This window comes from Artibeus jamaicensis, unplaced genomic scaffold (assembly GCF_021234435.1).
Source record: "Artibeus jamaicensis isolate MK-2021 breed Jamaican fruit bat unplaced genomic scaffold, CSHL_Jam_final scaffold_614, whole genome shotgun sequence".
In the NCBI taxonomy this organism is placed as follows: Eukaryota; Metazoa; Chordata; class Mammalia; order Chiroptera; family Phyllostomidae; genus Artibeus; species Artibeus jamaicensis.
Window position 1 is genome coordinate 5933278 of NW_026522050.1, and position 20407 is coordinate 5953684.

A 20407-nucleotide genomic window follows, 5' to 3' on the forward strand; every position below is an offset into this window, starting at 1 on the left:
CAAATTTCTATAATAAATCTCCTATTATACATATGTATATGTACAGATCTCTATATATACATACATATATGCATATGTGGGTATATCTATGTATATACATACACATCTATCTGGACAGAGCACAGAGAGAGAGAGAGTGAGAGAGAGAGAAAGAGAGAGAGAGAGAAAGGGACCCTATTGGTTCTGTTTCTCTGGAGAACTCTGACTAATGCATTCAGTATGTTTCACTTTCTTTCCATCAGTCAGAAACCTAAACGTCAAATTTATTCTGTGTTCAAATCTACTCAGGTCAGTTGCCCCAAAGTATCTACTTCTTTTATTTCATTCAGATGAATTCTTATATTTGATCTTTGCACTGCATCTTGTCATCACCCAAAAGAATATAAAGCACATTACTGAGATAATATCCAGTAAGTAAAATTGTTTTCATAACTTGCCATTGGTGCCTTCTCTGTTAACTATGAAAACTGCAATTGCTAAGATGCTGGGTTGGGGTGCAGATACTGTGATGCACCATCATGAAATCTGTTTGTTATTGGCCAGTTTAGAAACTCTATGACAGAAAATCTGTTCTGCCCCAACACAGTTCCAAACTCAACACTTTCCTCTCTCACATTCCACAGTTTCCTAGAACAAATGATAATTGTAAATGTCTTCAGAAAAGACAGTACCTACACACAGGAAACTACTTGAATTGTAACAGACTTTTTTAAACTTTATTTCAAGGGAGCTGACATTGCCATAGAGATCCTCTTAAATCAATTTTCCAAGAGCATGTGGCATGAGGAAAGGTTGTTCTATATTTCAAATACGAGAATATAGCTACAAAGCAGATAAGTGCATGGACCACAGGGAAAATCAGCTGTGGTTCTGGGGACTTTGTGGTGGAAACTATTGGCTCTTTACCAAAATTTGTTCCTCAGTTTTCCCACAATAATCATTTTGGGATAGGTTTCTGGCAGCTTAGCCATGGAAGATATTTACCACCCTTGCCATCGGATATGACCTATGGCTAACTTCTAACCAACAGAGGTGAGTGGGAATGATCATCGCTGCATCTGGGAGGGAAACCTTAACACACAGTGTATGTTAGCCCAATGCTCCATCCTCCCCGCCCACTGGAATCCAGTGTTGACCATGCAAATTACAAGAAGGCCCTAGGTTGGAGGTTAGCAAATGGTCTCTGTCAGGACAATGCAACTCTGTCATTGTAGCACAAGCACAGAGACAATTCATATGATGTGGCCATGTTCTAATAAAACTATTTATGGACACTGACATTTTAATTTTATAAAATATTTATGTACCATGAACTATAATTCTACTTTTATTGATTTTCCACCATTTTAAAGCACAAAAACCGTTCTTAGCTCAAAGATCATGAAAAACAAGGTTAAGCTGCATTTGGCCCAAGGGCCCACAAGATGGAGGAAGCTTGAATCCTTATACACTGTAGACCAGAGCCGCCCACCAGCTGAGAGCATTCACCTTTGATTCCAGCAGGAAGCAGAAAAACATCCTTTATCCTTAAAGCTGCATTACAGTTAGGTCTCTCCTGTTAGAGCAGATTAGCATTTTACTTTAACTAACACACAGTCCATACTCCTGACTACCCAGGCCACTGCCCCATAGCATAGTCCTCACCACCCTCTTTCTAAAGAGAAAGGAATCTGGACCTCACCTGCCCCATCACTGGCCTTTCCAAGACTTGAGGGAAAATGCTCTGCTCAGAGCTTCCTTCACCTCCTTGTTTCGAAGACTATAGATGAGGGGATTGAGCATTGGTGTGACAATGGAGTAGAAGACAGACACCACCTTGTTGAAGTAGATGGAGGAGGCCACTTTTGTCCGGACATACATAAAGAAAAGAGTGCCATAGAAGAGGCTCACCACAGTCAGGTGAGCTGCACAAGTGGAGAAGGCCTTCTTGCGCTCAGCCGCTGAACGGATATGCAGCAGCGTCCAGACAATATTTCCATAGGACACAGTAATTACTGCAGAGGAAGTCAGGAGCACAGCCAGAGAGATCAGGAAGTCAGCGGTCTCTTTCTGGGTGACATCTGTGCAGGATAAGGCTAGCAGAGGTGAAGCATCACAGAAGAAGTGGTCGATGACATTGGAGCCACAAAATGTCATCTGGGACACAAGGTAAGTGGGCAACATAGGTGTGAGGAACCCTCCCAGCCAACAAGCACCAGCCAGGCGAATGCAGGTACCCCAGGACACCAAGGCCCCATATCGGAGAGGCATACAAATGGCCACATAGCGGTCATAGGCCATGGCAGCCAGCAGGAAACATTCAGTTGCCGCAAGGAAGGTGAAGATGAAGAGCTGGAAAAGGCAACCAGCATAGGAGATATTCTTGTCCCCATGTCCCCCAACCAAACCAGCCAGCATCTTGGGCACTGTGACTGAGGTATATCCAATTTCAAGGCAGGACAAGTGCCTCAAGAAGAAATACATGGGTCTTCGTAGCCGATGGTCCAAACTCGCCACCAGGATGATGGCCAGGTTCTCCACCAAGGTGACCAGGTACATGGTGAGGAAGAGTGTAAAGAGGAGAAAGCGTGCTTCATGCACCCCAGAAAAACCCAGCATGACAAACTCTGTTACATGGGTCCAGTTTGGGGTATACGACTGCATATTGGGATTGAGAGCTCAGGAGTCTCATAGTCTTGTAGATAATGACAACTGAAGGAGAACCAGTGAGGATGTGGGACTGAAATATCTTCCACCGCAGAAGAGGAAAGTGAACTTAAGACAATATCCCTACCCTCAAAGAATTTATAGTCTTTTAGGACCACAGGAAAATAGACAGTCTCAGCACAAAAATGAAAAGTTCTAGGCAGCAATAAGACAGGATATTGTGGGAGGAAATAAAGAAGAAACTGGACCAGTTTTGAGAAATCAGAGAAATCTTCCTGGAGAAAGGGCCGTCAATACTGGAACCTGAAAAATAAGTATAAGTACTGAGATCAGGATAGTGATGTAGGAATGACATAAGTGTAAAGTCTCAGACGCCATACAGACTTTGCATATATGAGAAACTTCCCGCAGTTCTAGTTTACCACAGAAGTTAGGGAGCTGGCTTGCTAATCAAGCACACATGGCTTCAAACACACACACACACACACACACACAAACACACACACAAAACAACTAAAAAGGTGTGGAAATTTAAACTAGGTGGTCCCTCTAAAGCATTTAGCATCATATTTAGGTCCATGAATATCAAGAAAAATTGACCTATGGCTCCCCTGGAATAGTGTGAAAGGAAGATTATGATTATTGCACTTGAGGAGTAGCCTGGCTCATCATGAAGAATAGTAACCAAGTTAAGAGGAGGTACAAAGCTTCAGTCTAAGCACAATAGGGAATAGAGAGCCTTGAAGAGTTCTCAGCAAGGGAACAGAGCTATGCTTTCTGCCCTTTAGAAGAAATGAGGTGGGAGGCAGGAAGGTTTGGGAAGTTGTTGCAAGCAGAGCATGGAGTGCTGATGGTCATGATCACTGGGGATGGACAGTGAGTCAAGCTCTTAAGAGATAGCCTCAACAGAACTGAGTTTGAATGCAAGCTGCAGCATCCACTTAAAGTATGTGACCATGAATGAATCGCTAAATAATCTCATATTTTAAAATACAGATAATACAGTGAGGGGGAGCGGGGGAAAATGCAGACAACTGTAATTGAATAACAATAATTTTAAAATAGACAATACAAAAAGAGATCCAAAAACAGTTAACTATCTTATTTTAGAATTCAGTGAGAGGACATAATATCCCCATTACTGTGGTAGATTTAAAACAAAGCCTAAAAGTTTTTTGACACTTTTCCCATGAAAAAGTGAAGTCTACAACCACTCTCCTGGAATCTGGGCTTTGTGACTGCTTGACAACAGAACAAGGTGACAGTGATGCTAGGCTGGCTTCTAGACCCAGACCCTAAGAAACAGGTCACCTTCCCCACTTCTTGGAACTCAGCCACCATGGTGGGAGGATGCCCAGGGAGCCCTCAGAAAGCCCCTGATGGCGTGGCTAAGGGTCATAGCCCTCAGCCCTGGCTCAGCACCCACTGATAGATAGCACCAACATGCCAGCCAGGTAGGTGAATGAGCCATCTGAGAAATAGATCCTCCTGCCCCCAATGGGGGGTACAGTCCATATATTTGCAGGCTCTTCTAAATATCAAAGGAAACAGCATTAAGGACCTTAATTCAGGGCCCTTCTCTTATTGTTCCCTCTTCCTTTCTGTGTAGCTTCCTCCTGCACTTCCTCCAATTCTCTCTATGAGGCCATGTCAACAGAGGTCCTTTCTGACACCATATGAACACTCAACTCCCATCACTCTCTGACCCCCTTCCTCAGCTTGGGATTTTTGTCAGCCTCATTTGTCATCAATCAGATATTTATTGGTTAGTGTCTTGTATCTTCACACATACACACAAACACCACCCCAAGCTCCTTGAAGACAGTGTCCCTGTTTACACATCACTATGTTGCCAGTGGCAAAAACAGTCACTGGAATGTAGTGTGTATGAAATAACTATGTGGATGCCATCATAAAGGAATAAACATTTGCTCCAAGCATCATGCTGGCCCAGAGTGTTGTTTCCTTTCCCCTTCCAGCTACCTGTTTCAAGGAAATCGGAAGGAAAGGAAACCTTCCCTCAATACTGATGGAAGAGCTATCTAATTTGGGTGCTGAAGTCCATGGCACGATTCTGCCGATGAGCTCCAAGGCAGGAGGTGCCCGAGAGAATGACACTTCTATCCTGGAATAGCCCACTCTCACTGGCCTTTGGTGTAAAAAAATAAAAGTTGAATTGATTTTTACATATAACATTTTTTTCTTAGCTATTGAATTTCATTTTAAATTTTCTAGAAAATTATGACTTCCGCCAAAATGGAGGCATAGGTGGAGACAGCATGCTTTCTCACACGACCAAATTTAGAGACAACAGAATATTAGCAACAGGAAACACAGCCAGAACACAGAAAATTAAACTTTTCGGAAGTCTGATAACTCAAATTCTTCAGCCTGACCGGTAAGAGAGGTGAAGCCAGCAGCAGGCATAGTGGGGTTGCACAGCAAAACTCAAGTCAGACAGACTCAGGCTCATGGATCCCAGGCATGGGGTTGCAATGGGTGGACCCAGTGAGCGACCTGCAGACCCAGAGAGGGCGCAGGGCGGCGGGTTGACTGTGCTGGCACATTCCTGTGCAGATAGACCACTGAGGGAGTGGTTGATGAAACGGGACCAAGCAAGCCCCAGCCGCGAGAGGCAACAGAGGGAGCCGCCATTTCCCCACTCTGACCCCGCCCCCACATACCGCATCATGACCCAGCCACCTGGGCGGTCCCACCCTGGTGAACACCTAAGGCTCCGCTCCTTATACTTAATGGGTGAGAACAGACCAAGAATGGCTCAAAAATATCTCAAAGCCCCAGAGCCCATAAATCTAAGCAATGAAGAAATAGCAAAACTTTCAGATGCACAGTTCAAAACACTGGTGATCAGGATGCTCAAGAACTAATTGATTTTAGTCACAAATTAGAGGGACATATGAAGGCTAAACTAATTAAAATGAAGGGAATTGCACAGGAAACCAATAGTGATGAAAAGGAAACTGTGACTCAAATCAAGGGAATGAACCAGAGGAAGGAAAACATGGCCAAATAGGAAAATATGAAAAAACAAGAATTCAAAAAAATAAGGAGAGGCTTAGAAACCTCGGGAACATCTTTAAATGCTCCAACATCCAAACTATAGGGGTACCAGAAGGGGGAAAGGAACAGCCACCGGTGGAAAACTTATTTGAACAAATAACAAAGGAGAACTTCCCCAATCTGGCAAAGGCAATAGACTTCCAGGAAATCCAGGAAGCTCAGAGAATCCCAAAGAAGGTGGGCCCAAAGAGGAACACACCAAGGCACATCATAATTATATTACCCAAGATTAAAATGAAAGAGAGAATCCTAGAAGCAGCAAGAGATAGGTGACAGTCACCTACAAAGGAGTTCCCATCAGACTGTCAGTGGATTTCTCAAAAGAGACCTTACAGGCAAGGAGCTGGAAAGAGGAATTCCAAGTCATGAAATCCAAAGACCTACAACCAAGATTGCTCTATCCAGCAAAACTTTCATTTAGAATGGAAGGATAGATAAAGTGCTTCTCAGATAAAGTCAAATTCAAGGACTTCATCCTCACCAAGCCCTTATTATATGAAATATTAAAGGGACTTATCTAAGAAAAAAATAAAAAAGATGAATAGCGAAAGGACAGCAAACTCACAGTTATCAACAACCACACCTAAAACAAAAGCAAGCTAAAAGGATGGGTAGATCAGGAGAGAAAACATAGAAATGAAGATCACATGGAGGGTTACCAACACGGGAGTGGGAGGAGCAGAAGGGGGGAGAAGGTACAGAAAATAAGTAGCAAAGACAGTAGGTAGAAAATAGATAAAGGGGAGGGCAAGAACAGTATGGGAAATATAGAACCTAAAGAACTTGAGCCACAAAGTCATAAACTAAAGGGGGGAAATGATGGGGGTGGGGGGTGCAGGGTGGAGGGGAATAAAGGGGGGGGATAGAACAACTGTAATGGCATAATCAATAAAATCAAAAAAAATCCAAAAAAATTATATCAGCTGTTTTCAAACTTTGCTCCACCAAGCCTTATATTTTTCAGTTGACATTAAAGGAGGAGAAAAGGACATCAGCCTCTCACCAGCCTTGCTTCAGCCAGCTGCTAAGTGGAAGAGTCCAGAAAAGAATACAGCCCAGTCTCATGACCATCTTTCCACCACACCACCTCCCTGGGGTGCTGGCATTGCTAAAACCAAATTAACTGAGTGCTTTTCTCACTAGTCCAGCACCTTCCATACTGAGCAAGCCTGACCTGCTCCTCAAAGGTTCTCTCAAATGGTCATTTCATGAAGGGAACAAATGGGAAATAGTCATAGAAAAAGGAAATGGAGGGTCGCCAGGCATACATACATGCTGAAGGGTTCGCTACAGCAAAAAAGAACCAAGGTAGGGAACAAATTATCTGAGCTTCTGGCTCCTAATCTTCATATAGGAATAATACCTGCTGACTAATGTCCCCAGGATACTATGTGAATCAGTGACAGAGTGGATAGCAGGCTTTCTGATATGTGAAAGCCACACTCTAAGAAGACGTTATTATCTTGCCTCCATTGCTATGTCTATGTGATTACTGCAGAATTTCAATAACAGGAAAACCTAGGAGAATAGCAATGTCAGTGGGGCCCTGTGAATGGCCTTGAAGCTGCACTTGAACAACAAGCAACACTGATTTTGTTTATAAGATTTATTTGAGGTTGCTGGAGGAGGCAGACAGAGATGATGAGAAACTAAAACCCCCAAACGACTCTTGGCACCCTTACTCTATGTGAGCTCAGGCAAATCAGTCAGGTTCTATGTGCCTCAGTTTCCTCACTTGAAAAGTGAATTGATATTTAAGACCCCAATGACTCTGTAAAAAATGTTCTCAAAGAAATACAAATTAAATAAATTGGGAAAACTATGAAAAAAAATTGGGTGACCCAGAAGTCAAGAATCCTCACTCTGGCTTTGGTATATCTTTGGTTGACAACATCCTTTCCATACACAAGCCTCTGCTATGCTCTTCATACACATGTGCCTGTTAGTTTCCAGCACTGGTGTAAACCAAAAGCTAAATAGCTCATATCTGGGTGCTTAGGGGTCTCTGGAATAGCCACTCACCTGTCCCATGCTACTTCTTTGTCTCTTCTTTGAGCAAAAACCCAACATTTTCAGAACCCAGATCTCATTGTGGGACACAGACCCCATATTTAAGGATCACAGCCTCTCTGAACAAAAGGAAGAGGGCAGGGCACCATCAGCTGAACTGGAGAGGGAGGAAACAGGAGTTGTCACTGTCTATAAAATGACTCATACCTGTGTATGTGCCTCTAAAAACCTAGAGGTGGCCCTCGGGACCAGATCTCAATGGTAGTTTGAAGCACTGAGACCACAGAGGAAAGAAGATAATGGATCATGGGAAATTCTTCCCCAGAGGATGTGCAGAACCTACATGGGAGTTCCAGGTTTGTAGACTAGGTGGACAAGTGCCAGTGGAAGATGAGGGACCAACTAAGGAAGGTCCCATGCCAGTTGAACTCTTTGCCAAGGTCTCTGGCTCCAACTTACCTAGAATAGGGTGAAAAGAAATCTCCAGAATTCCAGATTTATCAAGAATGCAATGAATGCTTTTTTCTATTCAGGTCCCCACCTACCTATCTGCTCTTTGTCCCCAGGTAGAGAAAAGCTACAATAATAACAACAGACATTACTGAATAGTCATGCTGGGCCAGGTTATACACCATACAGGTGTGAAATGCCCAGGGTCAATCAATCCTGAAGGAAGTCACAGAGGCTGTGACTAAGGCTGTGACTAAGGATCACTTTTACCCAGAATGTAACTATGCCCAGGTGCCTTCATTGCAAAGAATTTCCCTCAGAGTATCTGAGGATTATCTACAGTCTGAGCCATGTTTTCCCCCAAAAGCAAATATGACATCATTTCACTGTAAGGCAAAGGGAACATCAAGGTGGTGAGTATCTATTCTGATTGTAGGAGGCAGCCCAGCAAAGTTAACAGGACCCAAGGGCCCTGTAGGAGACCAGCCATTCAACATACTCTAAACACATAGGAGATTTCCCTTGATTCCATATGATGTGGGTCCAGCCTTCATGTTGCAGATTGTGATGCTTCCCAGCCAAACAACAAAGTTCCTTGATGACAAGACCATGTGTCATTTTTACTGAATCTCACAGAGCCCAGTGCCATGTAGCTCGGTATAAACCATCAAAGACAAAGACTGGAGTCCACCTAAGTCTCTTCATGGATGTGTTGCGTTGAGCATGTCAGTTCCTCTGAGCGCCTTTTCTCACCTCTAAACTTGGAAGAATAATCTGCCTACCTAGAATGTCGTTAAAAATGAATAAGGCAACAAAGATGAAGGTTTTACTCACCTAACAGTGGGCATGAGATGATTTTGCTATAAAACTTTACATTACTTACAAGAGCCAAGATATGGAAGCAACCCAGGTGTCCGTCAGTGGAGGAGTGGATAAAAAAAGCTGTGGTACAGGCCTGGCTGGCATAGCTCAGTGGATTGAGCGCGGGCCTGCGACCAGAGTATCGAGGTTCGATTCCCAGTCAGGGCACATGCCTGGGTTGCAGGCCAGTTCCCAGCAGGGGATGCATGAGAGGCAACCATACATTGATGTTTCTCTCCCACTCTTTCTCCTTCCCTTCCCCTCTCTCGAAAAATAAAATAAAATATTTTTTTAAAAAAGCTGTGGTACATTTATACAGTGGAATACTACTTCTCAGACATTAAAAAAAAAAAATAGAAAGAAATGGAGATCCTACTTTTTGCAACAGTACAAATGAACCTAGAGGGTATGCTAAGGGTCATTTCACTTAGCATTATGATAAGTGAAATACATTGGAGAAAGACAAGTACCATATATTTTTACTTATATGTAGAATCTAATGAACAGAATAGACATACAAATAAAATAGAAGCAGACTCGTACACACAGAGAACAGACTGACAGTTGTCAGAGGAACAGGCATTGGAAGGCCAAGTGAAAAAGGTGAAGGAATGAAGTAAAAATTGGTAGTTATACAACATTCACGGATATGTAGATTACAGCATAGGGTACATAGTCAATAATATGGAGATTATAATGTATTCAGCCAGGTGGGCACTTGAAGCAGCAGGAGGACCACTCTGTAAAGTACGTGACTTATTAACAATTTTGCTATACATTTGAAACTAATACAGAATAACATTGAGTGTAAACTGCAACTGAAATTTTTTAAATTAATTAAAATATAAAATTAAAAGATAAACACTTGGAAGAGTTTTCAAAAAAGAAAGAAAGAAATGTGAGACTGCCCTATATCCATGGAAAAACCACTTCAGCTCTGATCTAATTTGACCCAACTTCAGAGTCTCACTCCCCCAAAACACAGAACTTTGTTTTGTGTTTTTCTGTGTTAATTAAAAGTAACTGGGGGGGGGGGCGGGAAACTTCTGCCAAGAAGGAGGCACAGGTGGAAACATTGTGCCTTCTCGTAGCACCAACTCTCCAGACAACAAAGTTTTAGCAACAAAAACGCAGCCAAACCACAGAAAATTGAACTATACGGAAGTCTGACAACAACGCACCCTTCAGCCAAACCAGTAAGAGGGGCAGAGCCAGCAGCAGAGCAGGGTCAGACAGGAAAGATCCACCTGAGCAACCCGAGCTCTTGACCCATGTGCACAGGCAGGCGTGGGTGGAACCCAGGTGTGGAGTAGCAGCAGGCGGACCCACCTGCTCTGAAAGGTGGTGGACCCACAGAGGGTTTCAACAGCTATATATTTTGATGTTCAAAAATTCCAATTGCTCCTTTTTGCTATTTTCTCATTCTTGTTTTTGAGCAGTTTTTTTCCATAATTTTTATTATTTTCTTAATTAAATTATTTATTTATTTATTTTATTGATTATGCCAATACAGTTGTTCTATTCCCCCCCTTCATTCCCCTCCACCCTGCACACCCCTCCCCCACCATTCCCCCCTTTAGTTTATGACCACGTGTCTCAAGTTATTTAGGTTCTATATTTCCCATACTATTCTTGCCCTCCCCCCTATCTATTTTCTACCTACTGTCTATGCTACTTATTCTCTGTACCTTCTCCCTTCTTCTCCTCCTCCCACTCCCCTGTTGCTAACCCTCCATGTGATCTCCATTTCTATGGTTTTGCTCCTGATCTAGCTGTCCTCTTAGTTTGCTTTGGTTTTAGGTGTGGTTCTTAATAACTGTGAGTTTGCTGACCTTTCACTGTTCATCCTTTTTATCTTCTTTTTCTTAGGTAAGTCCTTTAACATTTCATATAATAAGGGCTTGGTGATAATGAACTTGAATTTGATCTTATCTGAGAAGCACTTTATTGTCCTTCCATTCTAAATGAAAGCTTTACTGGATAGAGCAATCTTGGATGTAGGTCCTTGCCTTTAATGACTTGGAATACTTCTTTCCAGCCCCTTCTTGCCTGTAAGATCTCTTGAGAAATCCACTGACAGTCTGATGGGAACTCCTTTGTAGGTGACTGTCCCCTTATCTCTTGCTGCTTCTAGGATTCTCTCCTCCATATTAATTTTGGCTAATGTAATTATGATGTGCCTTGGTGTGTTTCTTCTTGGGTCCAACTTCTTTGGGACTCTCTGAGCTTCCTGAATTTCCTGGAAGTCTATTTCCTTTGCCAGATTGGGGAAGTTCTCCTTTATTATTTGTTCAAATAAGTTTTCCACCGGTGGCTGTTCCTTTCCCCCTTCTGGTACCCCTATAATTTAGATGTTGGAATGTTTAAAGATGTCCTGGAGGTTTCTAAGCCTCTCCTCCTTTTTTTGAATTCTTGTTTCTTCATATTTTTCTCTTTGGTCATTTTCTTCTTCCTTCTGATCCACTCCCTTGATTTGAGTCCCAGTTTCCTTTCCATCACTATTGGTTTCCTGTGCATTTCCCTTCATTTCAATTAGTTTATCCTTCATATGTTCCTCGAATTTGTGACTAAAATCAAGCAGTTCTGTGAGCATCCTGATCACCAGTGTTTTGAACCGTGCATCTGAGGGGTTGGCGATTTCTTGGTTGCTTAGAGTTATTGGCTCTGGGGCTTTGAGTTCTTCTTGAGCCATGTTTTGGTCTGTTCACGCCTGTTATGTATAAGGAGGGGAGCCTTAGGTGTTCACCAGGGCAGGGCCCCCCAGGTGGCTGGGTTGTAATACTGTATGTGGGGATGGGGTCAAAGAGGGGCAATAGCAGTCCCCTCTCCTGCTTCCTGCTGCCGGGGCCTACACAGTCTGTCTCACTGCTCTCTCCTTCACTGGTTTATCTGCACGCTAATGTGTTACTGTGGTCAGCCTGCTGCGTGGCACCCTCTCTGGGTCCGCCCCTTGTTATCCCACACTTGGGATCCAGCCATGGCTGCATGCCCACATGGGTTGAGGGATCTTTCCTGCCCAACCTGCTCCAGTGCGGGCTCCACCCTTCTTACTGGTGTGGCTGAAAGGTTTGTTGTTGTTGGACTTCTGTGTAGTTCAATATTCTGTGTTTTGCTGCGTTTTTGTTGCTAAAACTTTGTTGTTTTTAAACTTGGTTGTGTGAGAAGCACAGTGTTTCTACCTACGCCTCCATTTTCGCAGAAGTCCTGTTTAACCATTCTAAGCCTCAGTTTCCCCCAATGTAAAATGACACAAAGCCTTCTAATGCAGGTTATTGTGATGATGAAGTGAAAAAATGTGTGAATGTGCTCAGCCCATATTAAACATTCAGAAGGTAGGTATTTAAAACCATCCTTTTACAGATAATGAAACTGATGACAAGAACGGGGACCACTGTACCCAGAGCAACACTGTGCAGATGTTAAGAGTCGCAGGAATAAGTTTCAAGCCCTAGCTCTTTTACTTAGTTATGTGAATTTGGGGAAGCTACTTAATTTGTCTTTCCCTTAGTTTCCTCTCTAAGAGAATAGCACCAACTTTGTGGAGTTATCAGTGAGGAATAAATGAATTAATATTTATAAAGCATTAAAAAGCTTTTAGAATAGTACCTGGAACAAAAGAGTTAAACAAGTACTTTAAACTAATTCAATAAAATTATACATAATGAACTTGCATCTCTTGATTTATTGATGGATCATTAAAACTTTTATGAAAACTCCTCAGATAGGCTATCACGTAATCCTTACAAGCAAAGCACTTATGATCAAACACTCTCACCCCAAACTGATTGGTTGGAGTAAATTAAATATGTCTATTGTAAAACTCTTCTATAAGAAGTAAATAACCTACTGGAAAGCATTATGCTGAGTGAAATAGGCCAGGTGTTGAAAGACAAATACCATATGATCTCGCCTTTAACAGGAAGCTAAACAACAAAACAAACAAGCAAGCAGAATAAAAACAAAGACACTGAAATAGAGAACAAGGGGACAGTGACCAGAGGGAAGAGAGAAGGGAATTTAAGGGGAAAAAGGGGGAGGGATTTGGAGGAACAAGTATGAAAGACACAGGGACAAGAACTAAGGGGGGTGGAAATGAAAGGGAGGTGGGGAGCATGGGGCGGGGTGGGCTGGGGTGGGAGAAATAGACAGAAAACTGTACTTGAAAAATAACTAAATAAAATTTAAAAATAAAAATAAATTTAAAAAAAGATGTAAATAACCTTAACCTGCTCTGGTTAGCTTCTTGTCTTTGGTTAGATGAGTATGAGTGATAGTCACAGACTCAGCTGAGCAACCACTAGAACAAAGTTGGATCTAAATGAAGTCTCTCCACTAACAAGAGAGTGTGAGGATGTTGGTGATGCCCACAAATACTGAGCACCAATTAGTGAGGTGATAGTGTTCCTGGACTACTCTCTGGAAAGGGACAGAATGGAATGGTTTTATACAAAATGTCTCGAGACTTCAAGGCATCCACATTTTGAGTATTGAGATTCATCTCAAGTTCCTGCAAAAAAAGTTTAAAATATTCCTACCTTGTGTCCATGCTTCTGTTTCTATTTTGTTCATCATTTTATTTTGTTCATTAGATTGCACGTGTAAGTGAAATCACATGGTATGTAGCAGACTGACAGCTGTCAGAGGGAAGGGGGAAGGGAAGCCTGGATGAGAGAAGGTGAAGGGATTAGCCAAAGAACATACATGCATAACTCATAGACATAGACAACAGTCTAGTGATGGCCAGAGGGAAGGGGGTGGGGGATGGCTGGTGGTAGGCCAAGAGGGGGGCATATGGGAACATCTGTAATAGTGTCACAGTAAATTAATTTTAAAAATTAAAAATAATAAAAAATAAAACTATCAACCTGAATAACTGAAATGCTCCTACCTTGCCATGGCTGGCCAATAATGTTATTTAGACCAATGACAATGAAGCCCAAAAACAAGAACATAGATTTTTTAAGGACTCATTTTAGAGAAAAAGAAAGCTATGGCATTCATAATGAAAGCCAGAATTTCTACAAATATGCCTTAGAAATCAACTGCTAAGCAGTTGGCATGTGAAAATTGAAAAGCAAGTGACTAACCAAAAACTACGAACCCTGACAAAAGAAATGGAAAGCCAAGTGCAGGTGCAAGAGAGGAAAAGAATATGGCACCACAGAGGAAGGTGCAGATGGGCCACAGTGATGAAGACCCACATCAAAGCCTTTGATGATGTTACATAATGGCAAACAGCAAACTGTGGAGTTCTGATTTCAGAATGTACCTCCAGGCATTCTTGCCAAGTCCCAAGTCAAAGGACCTTCTCCAAGATAGCAACCAGGGAATTCCTAACAATGAAGTCAACATCCTGATACCCAGAATGGGTAAAGCAAGATAAGCAGTACTGCTTTCAGGATTCTACCTTAATTAGTCTCCTTTCTCTCAAGAATCACTCTTTGTGACATTCTCTGGGTACCACTGAAGTAGTGTCTCCATTAAGCTAGCACATCCCATGACTGTGTTTCATTGTATGAATAAATATTTCCCCAAAGAAGGAATTGTATCCTCAGAAATTACCTATCTACAAAAATATACATTTTTCCCTGGTGTGATTTCATAATTTATTTTCATTAGCAGTGGCTTTTAAAACTTTAGCAGTCCATAGGTAATATAGTTGATAATGTTGCCATGGCTATGAGTGGTGCCAGGTAGGTAAGTGCTGGGGATATCAGGGTGGACACTGTGTGAAGCATATGATTGTTTGGCCACAATGCTGTACACAGTGCTGAGACCAATGCAAAGTGATGTTGAAGGTGAAGTATAATTTTTTTTAAACTTTAGCTGCCAATACCTACACATTTCCTGTACCTCAGGTTCTGGCAGCTGTGTCTGTTTTCTAAGGGACTGATAATTTTATAATTTAAATAATCACAAAAGACCTTTCTTTTTTAGTTTAGTTTCTTATATCAGATTTTATTAACACAAGTTCCTTTCACATGTAAAGCAACAGCCACTTTCACATGTACAGAATCCTTTCTGAGAGTATGCCTCAGACTATTTACCATTTTATGCAATTTATCTCAAAATATAGGTTTCTTCTTCAAGAAGCTCAAATTTGTAAACTTTACTGGTACTTCCACAGAATGGTTCTTAGAATATTCCCCAAAATCCAGAAAAAAATGCTTTCCATGTTTGAATTTGAATTCTTTCTGCTACCTTATATAAGAATGATGTAACCCAGTGTGATGGTAAAATTTATGTCAACTTGACTGAGCTCACAGACACCCAGACAGTTGGTAACACAGTATTCCTGGCTGTGTCTGTGAGGGGGGTTCTGAAGGGATTAACATTGGAGTAAGTGAGTCAAGAAGATGGTGCTCATCCACACAGGGGAGCATTATCCAATCCATTGAGAGCCTGAGTTGAAACAAAAGGCTGAGAAAAGGTGAATTTGTCCTTTCTTAGAGGTGGGACAGCCATCTTCTCCTTCCCTTAGACACTAGTGCTTTGGTTTCAGACTGAATGGTAAAGCCATTTACCCCTGGTTTTCTTCCTTCTCCACATTGCAGATGGCAAATCATAAAACTTCTCAGTCTCCATTACTATGTAAACAAATTTCTATAATAAATCTCCTATTATACATATGTATATGTACAGATCTCTATATATAAATACATATATGCATATGTGGGTATATCTATGTATATACATACAGATCTACCTGGACAGAGCACAGAGACAGAGAGAGAGAGAGAGAGAGAGAGAAAGAGAGAGAGTGAGAGAGAAAGAAAGAGAGAGAAAGGGACCCTATTGGTTCTGTTTCTCTGGAGAACTCTGACTAATGCATTCAGTATGTTTCACTTTCTTTCCATCAGTCAGAAACCTAAACGTCAAATTTATTCTGTGTTCAAATCTACTCAGGTCAGTTGCCCCAAAGTATCTACTTCTTTTATTTCATTCAGATGAATTCTTATATTTGATCTTTGCACTGCATCTTGTCATCACCCAAAAGAATATAAAGCACATTACTGAGATAATATCCAGTAAGTAAAATTGTTTTCACAACTTGCCATTGGTGCCTTCTCTGTTAACTATGAAAATTGCAATTGCTAAGATGCTGGGTTGGGGTGCAGGGTGCAGATACTGTGATGCACCATCATGAAATCTGTTTGTTATTGGCCAGTTTAGAAACTCTATGACAGAAAATCTGTTCTGCCCCAACCCATTCCAAACTCAACACTTTCCTCTCTCACATTCCACAGTTTCCTAGAACAAATGATAATTGTAAATGTCTTCAGAAAAGACAGTACCTACACACAGGAAACTACTTGAATTGTAACAGTCTTTTTTAAACCTTATTTCAAGGGAGCTGACATTGCCATAGAGATCCTCTTAAATCAATTTTCCAAGAGCATGTGGCATAAGGAAGGGTTGTTCTATATTTCAAATACGAGAATATAGCTACAAAGCAGATAAGTGCATGGACCACAGGGAAAATCAGCTGTGGTTCTGGGGACTTTGTGGTGGAAACTATTGGCTCTTTACCAAAATTTGTTCCTCAGTTTTCCCACAATAATCATTTTGGGATAGGTTTCTGGCAGCTTAGCCATGGAAGATATTTACCACCCTTGCCATCGGATATGACCTATGGCTAACTTCTAACCAACAGAGGTGAGTGGGAATGATCATCGCTGCATCTGGGAGGGAAACCTTAACACACAGTGTATGTTAGCCCAATGCTCCATCCTCCCCGCCCACTGGAATCCAGTGTTGACCATGCAAATTACAAGAAGGCCCTAGGTTGGAGGTTAGCAAATGGTCTCTGTCAGGACAATGCAACTCTGTCATTGTAGCACAAGCACAGAGACAATTCATATGATGTGGCCATGTTCTAATAAAACTATTTATGGACACTGACATTTTAATTTTATAAAATATTTATGTACCATGAACTATAATTCTACTTTTATTGATTTTCCATCATTTTAAAGCACAAACCGTTCTTAGCTCAAAGATCATGAAAAACAAGGTTAAGCTGCATTTGGCCCATGGGCCCACAAGATGGAAGAAGCTTGGATCCTTATACACTGTAGACCAGAGCCACTCACCAGCTGAGAGCATTCACCTTTGATTCCATCAGGAAACAGAAAAACCTCCTTTATTCTTAAGGCTGCATTACAGTTAGGTCACTCCTGTTAGAGCAGATTAGCATTTTACTTTAACTAACACACAGTCCATACTCCTGACTACCCAGGCCACTGCCCCATAGCATAGTCCTCACCACCCTCTTTCTAAAGAGAAAGGAATCTGGACCTCACCTGCCCCATCACTGGCCTTTCCAAGACTTGAGGGAAAATGCTCTGCTCAGAGCTTCCTTCACCTCCTTGTTTCGAAGACTATAGATGAGGGGATTGAGCATTGGTGTGACAATGGAGTAGAAGACAGACACCACCTTGTTGAAGTAGATGGAAGAGGCCACTTTTGTCCGGACATACATAAAGAAAAGAGTGCCATAGAAGAGGCTCACCACAGTCAGGTGAGCTGCACAAGTGGAGAAGGCCTTCTTGCGCTCAGCCGCTGAACGGATATGCAGCAGTGTCCAGACAATATTTCCATAGGACACAGTAATTACTGCAGAGGAAGTCAGGAGCACAGCCAGAGAGACCAGGAAGTCAGCAGTCTCCTTCAGGGTGACATCTGAGCAGGACAAGGCTAGCAGAGGTGAAGCATCACAGAAGAAGTGGTCAATGACATTGGAGCCACAAAATGTCACCTGGGACATGAGGTAGATGGGCAACATAGGTGTGAGGAACCCTCCCAGCCAACAAGCACCAGCCAGGCGAATGCAGGTTCCCCAGGACACCAAGGCCCCATATCGGAGAGGCATACAAATGGCCACATAGCGGTCATAGGCCATAGCAGCCAGCAGGAAACATTCAGTTGCCCCAAGGAAAGTGAAGATGAAGAGCTGGAAAAGGCAACCAGCATAGGAGATATTCTTGTCCCCATGTCCCCCAACAAAACCAGCCAGCATCTTGGGCACTGTGACTGAGGTATATCCAATTTCAAGGCAGGACAAGTGCCTCAAGAAGAAATACATGGGTCTTCGTAGCCGATGGTCCAAACTCACCACCAGGATGATGGCCAGGTTCTCCACCAAGGTGACCAGGTACATGGTGAGGAAGAGTGTAAAGAGGAGAAAGCGTGCTTCATGCACCCCAGAAAAACCCAGCATGACAAACTCTGTTACATGGGTCCAGTTTGGGGTATACGACTGCATATTGGGATTGAGAGCTCAGGAGTCTCATAGTCTTGTAGATAATGACAACTGAAGGAGAGCAAGTGAGGATGTGGGACTGAAATATCTTCCACCGCAGAAGAGGAAAGTGAACTTAAGACACTATCCCTACCCTCAAAGAATTTATAGTCTTTTAGGACCACAGGAAAATAGACAATCTCAGCACAAAAATGAAAAGTTCTGGACGGCAATAAGACAGGATATTGTGGGAGGAAATAAAGAGGAAACTGGACCAGTTTTGAGGAATCAGAGAAATCTTCCTGGAGAAAGGGCCATCTACACTGGAACCTGAAAAATAAGTATAAGTACTGAGATCAGGATAGTGATGTAGGGATGACATAAGTGTAAAGTCTCAGATGCCAGAGAGTCCTTGCATATATGAGAAACTTCCAGCAGTTCTAGTTTACCACAGAAGTTAGGGAGCTAGCTTGCTAATCAAGCACACATGGCTTCAAACACACACACACAAAAACAAAAACAACTAAAAAGGTGTGTAAATTTAAACTGGGTAGTCCCTCTAAAGCATTTAGCATCATGTTTAGGTCCATGAATATCAAGAAAAATTGACCTGTGGTCCTGGGAATAGTGTGAAAGGAAGATTATGATTATTGCACTTAAGGAGTAGCCTGAGACATCATGAAGAATAGTAACCTAGTTAAGAGGAGGTACAAAGCTTCAGTCTAAGCACAATAGGGAATAGAGAGCCTTGAAGAGTTCTCAGCAAGGGAACAGAGCTATGCTTTCTGCCCTTTAGAATAATGAGGTGGGAGGCAGGAACGTTTCGGAGGTTGTTGCAAGCAGAGCATGGAGTGCTGATGGTCATGATCACTGGGGATGGACAGTGAGTCAAGCTCTTAAGAGATAGCCTCAACAGAACTGAGTTTGAATGCAAGCTGCAGCATCCACTTAAAGTATGTGACCATGAATGAATCACTAAATAAACTCATATTTTAAAATACAGATAATACAGTGAGGGGGAGCGGGGGAAAATGCAGACAACTGTAATGGAATAACAATAAAGTAATTTAAAAATAGACAATACAAAAAGAGATCCAAAAAAGTTAACTATCTTATTTTAGAATTCAGTGAGGGAACATAATATCCCCATTACTGTAGTAGATTTAAAACAAAGCCTAAAATTTTTTGACACTTTTCCCATGAAAAAGTGAAGTCTACAACCACTCTCCTGGAATCTGGGCTTTGTGACTGCTTGACAACAGAACAAGGTGACAGTGATGCTGGGCTGGCTACTAGACCCAGGCCCTAAGAAACAGGTCACTTTCCCCACTTCTTGGAACCCAGCCACCATGGTGGGAGGAAGTCCAGGGAGCCCTCAGAAAGCCCCTGATGGTGTGGCTAAGGGTCATAGCCCTCAGCCCTGGCTCAGCACCCACTGATAGATAGCACCAACATGCCAGCCAGGTAGGTGACTGAGCCATCTGAGAAATAGATCCTCCTGCCCCCTGTCAAGTGGCCCAGCTAACACTGAGCCCTCCCCAAATTACAGATTTGTGAGCTAAATAAATGATTGTTGTTCCTGTAAGCCACTAAGTTTTGGAGTGGCTGGTTAAGCACTATTAGATAGCTAAAGGAAATACATGCACCGATTCTGTAACTTTGGGCAAATTACTCAACATCTCTGACCCTATGGAGGGAAGGAAAGAGTGTTTTGCCTACAGTCCAAAATGCCTAAACCAAAATTTGAATCCAAGTTTGTCAGAATCTAAAACCCTTGTTCTCTCCCAAAAAAATTACTAAGCGAGTTCCCTCTGGCTTCAACATTCCATGATTTCCTGGTAACAGAAGCATGCAGAGATACAAAGTCAGAAATGGAAAGGGTCAACAACTTCAGATTTCTGTATATGTCCCCACTGTGCCGAGTTCCAGGCCCCAACATCCATCCCCTCAGTGAGCTGTCTATATACACTGGCTTCCTGGCCAACTTAACTTGCCTTGCAGCCCCAGATGTTTCATGGTTCTGTTGGTTCCAGGAAGCTTCAGGGCACAATTCCTGCACATTTCTCCCTTAGCAATTTGGCTTACAATGTAACAGCTGGGGAAGAATGCTCACTCTTC

General features: G+C 42.3%; 2 protein-coding genes across 2 annotated transcripts; both read right to left on the reverse strand.

The window, feature by feature from the left end:
• Window positions 1–1689: 1689 nt before the first annotated feature.
• LOC128626481 (olfactory receptor 6Q1-like) lies at window positions 1690–2643 on the reverse strand. Its single transcript, XM_053659032.1, has one exon. It carries the CDS (start codon window positions 2641–2643, stop codon window positions 1690–1692), a length of 954 nt encoding a protein of 317 aa, XP_053515007.1.
• Window positions 2644–17359: 14716 nt separating this feature from the next.
• On the reverse strand, window positions 17360–18313 carry LOC119062334 (olfactory receptor 6Q1). Its single transcript, XM_037163297.2, has one exon. The coding sequence runs from the start codon at window positions 18311–18313 to the stop codon at window positions 17360–17362; it is 954 nt and encodes a 317-aa protein (XP_037019192.2).
• Window positions 18314–20407: the final 2094 nt, after the last annotated feature.